Source organism: Silene latifolia, chromosome 10 (assembly GCF_048544455.1).
Source record: "Silene latifolia isolate original U9 population chromosome 10, ASM4854445v1, whole genome shotgun sequence".
In the NCBI taxonomy this organism is placed as follows: Eukaryota; Viridiplantae; Streptophyta; class Magnoliopsida; order Caryophyllales; family Caryophyllaceae; genus Silene; species Silene latifolia.
Window position 1 is genome coordinate 163,349,826 of NC_133535.1, and position 5,127 is coordinate 163,354,952.

The following is a 5,127-nucleotide window of genomic DNA, read 5'->3' on the forward strand; positions in this document are numbered from 1 at the left end:
TTCAAGCTTTAAACTTTCTTAATCACTTTGTTAATCTTTCTTTAATTAGAGAAGTTCTTCAATCAATTAGTGATTGAATTTGGGTTTGTAAGAAGATTGAAGGATTTCCTTCTTTATTATTTCTATCCAAATTCCTCTTTCACTATTTTGTTGGTATTATTTCTCTCCCTATTTTCATTTGTTTACATTTTGTTCATCTTTTATGTTTGTTTGATTGTTTATGTTAAAATTGTTGTTGTTGTTTGTTTGTTGTTGTTAATTTCTCCATTGCTTCTCTTATCATTGTTCATCTCTCCTTTGTTCCTCTTTCTTTTGTTCATCCTTGGGTAGTTGTCCTCAAAGACTTAATCTTTGAGCTGATTTGATTAAAGATTGTGTCTTTAGGTTTAAATCCCTCTCATTATTAGATTAAATCATCTTTCCTTCCACCCATTGTTAGATTGTTGCATGTTTAGTAGTGAATTTCATTTTCTCACCATGTTTGTGACCAAAGTTTCCATCTTTATTGTTAATTTTGCAATTAGAACCATGATTAGTGAGTAGTCTTCCACTAGGGCTCGGTTTGACCCGACATGAGTAATTTCATTAATTGAATTTCATAAAGGCTAATTATTTGGGGAAATTGGTGAGGGTAGTTTAGAGGATTGACTTGGTTTATGGGTTGACTTTTGGGTAGTGTCGACTTACGACCCTTGACCACCAACGAGAGTTGGTTAGGTTGTGATTTGGATACCCGAGACTTGACCCTATTGTTGACCTCGGTTGAGACCGAAAGGAGAACCGGGTAGGACACCTCTAAACTAGCGTTTGAAATCGACCCTCGAGAGAGGGAGTGGGATGACCCGGGAATTGACGGGGCTTAATGACCTTAGCAAATATTGGACCACCTTGGGAATAATGCATGTTTTTGGGGTAGTCGGGTATTGAGTTAGGGATTCCGACCTTCGAACCCGAGAGGGGGGTTGGTGGGTAGCACTAGTGTCCTATTTCGAACCCGAGAGGGGGGTCTTAGGCGAATTAGAGTCGTCACCTCCTCACCTAACTACCCTTGTGATTAGCCTAGAGATTCGATTGTGTGGAATTACGAATTGTTTGGGGAGAACCGAGTCTTAGGCTTTTAAATTATTTGATTTCCATCTATTTATTTATTTTATCTTGCTCTTTCTCTTAGTTTGTTTTTATTTAGCGGCTTTACCTTGTTGTTGGTAGCTTTAGTATAACCTTCATCCCTTATTGTCGACTTAGCTAAACGATAGGATTAGAACAATTAGTAATCTTTTCAACTCCTTGTGGGATCGACCCTTAATAGTGTACAACGATAAAATCGTGCACTTGCGAGGTATAATTTGATAACCATCATAAATAAATAAATTTTAATATTAATTCACTGAAAAGGATAATTATAATCAAAGTCATAATATTTGACCAAGTTATATGATCATCTTTGCACATGATTTTAGGAATTCTAGGAAGATTTTTTTTATTTATAGGTAATAATATATGATAATGAGTTTAAAAGGATAGATTTTCGAAAAGATACTCATTTTGTTTTGGAAAATCTGGTAAAAATCTTTCAAATATGAAAATGATGTTGATTATACGGAAATGGAATACTTAATTTGCAAATGACATGTGGCAGAAGCCATCTGCCGATGACACGTGGCAGATGGTTTCTGCTTTAATATAATATATGATGATATGATTATGATTAGGATATCATGCATCGTCAAATTTGATATCATGTGAAAATAAATAATTTATATTGAGACTTAGATATACGTTATGTTTGATAAACAAATATAAAACGCGAATACTAGATTTCGGTTTAAATAATATGTTCCGGGTGTAATTCCGGAGCAGGATTTGTTACCACGTAAGCTTGATGAATGACGTCTTTTCTTGTCTCTTCCTCTCGGTCTCTCCTGTAAAGATGAACAAACTGAGGGCTCGGCTTGGTACCGAGCGTACTCACTCCGACGCTCAAGTCAGTAAACTTAAAGAGATTAAGTTGTGTGTTACTTGGCAAAGTATATTGTAGAGAGATAAGGGAGTTAATACCAGATTAATAGTGAGTTTTAGGATGAATTGTGGATCATTTTCTCAATGAGGATTGGGGAGTATTTATAGACTTTCACCTTTTGTCACGTAGTGGCCAAGTGGCTAGCAGGTGGAAAGACTGTTCTACCCTCGGCCGAGGGACCCATGGCAGACCGACTGGCCTGGTTGACTCCATGCCGAGGGGACTTGGATGTGAGTACGCGGATGTGTCTCCCGGTGGCTAGTTGCCTAGCCGAGACCCAGTGACAGCCGACGAGTTGCGTCGTCGGTTAAGGGTCAGTTCGATACGTTGACTTGTTGTGGATGTCTTTGACCTTGCTCAATATGTTGACTCGGTCAGCGGGTGCAGAATATGCCCCATCATAATAGATGATCAATTAATCTAATAATTTTATTTGTTTGATAAATTATATATTGTGATAACATATCGGCCGAAATATACATTTTTGAATATGTTGCTACTAAGAGCATTATGCAACAACATTGTACATAAAAATGTCTAATTATCATATGGAGTAATTCGCTAATTATCAAAGACATTTTTTTAAAATTCTGTTAACGTTATCGTCATTATAAATCTGCTTCTGCCTTCATGATCATCACTCAAAAAAATTAAAAAATTACTTAGTAAAACGTAACTGAGATTTAATTCCAAAAACGATTGGAAAGTGAAAAGAGTAATTTAAGAATTTTATAAATAAATGGTTTTTCTAGCCTTCGCCCATTTCTAACGAGAAATTGAAATATGTTCTCATATTTGCTATACTTACAGAATTATGGATGTAAATCTTTCTCTAATTAGCACCTTATTAACATGTATCCATTGGGCATAACCTAGATAAACCCCGATAAATAAATTACCCTATTATCAAATCTATTTTACATATGTCCGTATTTATAAAACTTGACCGATAAAACAATGGTAAAATATAAAATTAGTAAATGTTACATGTAATGCATTGAAAAATATTTCTAGGACAAGTGAATCAACTCTATAAGAACACAAATTACAAATAGAAAAAAAATCGCTTTTGAAAATTTGTGTTTATCCTGATCATGAGATGTCGTAGCAAAGAGATTCGTTATATTTGCAATTTCCCTTGCGTATTGGCATGCCCCATGTATCTTCACTTTGGACCATCTAACACGTTCATCCCTCCACCTTCCCCTTTTATCTCTTGGGAAAATTCTTATTTTTGAAACACACAAAAAAAAATTATTATTGTTAAATCGAGTTAAATTCTTAACAAAAATCGTATTGTTAGAACTTAAGAGTTCAAAATGACATTACATACCAACCTAAAAGCAATACCACGTCAAAACTAAGCGAAAATACAAATATACAATTGGATTTCCCTCTCTTAAAGGCCTGTCCGATTAGTAATAACGATAGAAGTATACAACAGACTACGTAGTACGTACGCACCTAAAAGCAATAATAGGTTAATCACAGCCTAATACAGTCCTTTTGTAAATTAAATACTCATTTATTACAATCAATAAATAAGTATTTATCTACTATTTATCAACTAAATTAGATTAAATTAATGGGTAATGTCAAATACCATCATGACTCCATCTTTACATTCAAAATTCAACAAAAGAGCAACAAAATCTCCAAGGGTAAAATCGTATTTTCCAATACCACAATGGCACTTCCGTAAATATCTCAAGTTCCAAGCCCCTTTATTCCACCCCTTTACTATATATACTCCTCTATTCCCCAACTTCCTCACATTCTTATTTTTCCTTCCTCTCTCTTCCTTCTCTCTCCTCCATTTCCTCATCAACCGTGGGCCCCCACATCCCCTCATTTTTCATTTTTTTTAAATAAAATAATTTTTTGAATTTTACTTTTCCAAAAATGCTTTTATCTTGTCTATAAATAGTTTAGTTACGGTAAATATGAAATTACCATTTTACCCCTAATCGATAAATCTCAACGAAATTAAAACGAAAGGTTAGGATGAACCAATCAAATCGAAATGTTATGACATCCACACGAAAGCGGAAAGATAGAGGAGGGATAGATGACTCTTCATTTTATACTCACAGGGGTAGTTTCGTCAACAACAAAAAACCGCAATTTCCACATCATCAACCCCACAACAAAAATATTATAACTACCCCAATCGGTTATAAGAATAGTAATACTAATAGCAATATTAATACCAAGTTGCCACCCGGTTCAGGCCGGCTAGTACGTGAACCCGGTTCAGGATCCGGTCCGAGTACATCGAACCAGATTTTAGCGGGGTATATGGCGCATGAGTTTTTGACCAAGGGGACATTGTTTGGACATAAGTTTGATCCCGCTCGAGCCGAAGCAGTTCCGGTTTCTGCTGCCGAACCGATGAGAAAACCGGCGGTTGAACCGGTTATGGTTAAGTCGAACCGGAGTTATAATGAGGTGGCGCGATTATTGAAGGGCGATGGTGGCGGTGGTGGGACCCATATTCCGGGTATTTTTAACCCGACCCAATTGGCGCGGTGGATCCAGATGTAATGGTTTCGGATAATTGGGACCCGATTTGAATTCGGTCCAAAATAGTTTTAAGTGAAATAGAGGGTTTGTGTAATTTGTATGATCAATGTTTTAGATATTATATTGTAATGGTGAACATTGGTGATTAATTTAGAGTTACACATTTTATTTTTGTAGTGTTACAGCGTGTGACACGGTCTTATTCTATAATTTGTGATTTCGACAATGACGATAACATTAGAATTGCCCAAGTTTAGTGAATGCATGTGACATGCATGTCAATTGATGCGCTAACTACATTATACCGAGTACAAGTAGTTTAATTATTCTTCCACCGGGTCCAAAGCCGATTATGATCGGGTTGTAACGAATCAGAACGGTAGTGTAACAAACCGATAGAGGTCGCGAAATGAGGTTGTAACACTTGTTGGTGTGATAGTTCAATTCGAAACTATTGACTGGGAGGGAAAGTCCGTAACAATGAATTGTGGGGACGAGAAGCAGGGGAGGCATAGTCGATCGGACCCAAAAATTACATGTAACGGTATTCGTTAGCCTTGTAAGTTGTAACTATATGAAAAATA

The 5,127-nt window shown here is 36.1% G+C and overlaps 1 protein-coding gene across 1 annotated transcript; it reads left to right on the forward strand.

Moving 5' to 3' along the window:
- The first annotated feature begins 3,797 nt into the window (after positions 1 to 3,797).
- LOC141606826 (uncharacterized) lies at positions 3,798 to 4,713 on the forward strand. Its single transcript, XM_074426161.1, has one exon. The coding sequence runs from the start codon at positions 4,025 to 4,027 to the stop codon at positions 4,562 to 4,564; it is 540 nt and encodes a 179-aa protein (XP_074282262.1). The 5' UTR covers positions 3,798 to 4,024; the 3' UTR covers positions 4,565 to 4,713.
- Positions 4,714 to 5,127: the final 414 nt, after the last annotated feature.

Bases quoted from the DNA above. Each gene is read 5' to 3' on its own strand.
- LOC141606826 (XM_074426161.1), top strand. From the start codon at position 4,025: ATGAACCAATCAAATCGAAATGTTATGACATCCACACGAAAGCGGAAA.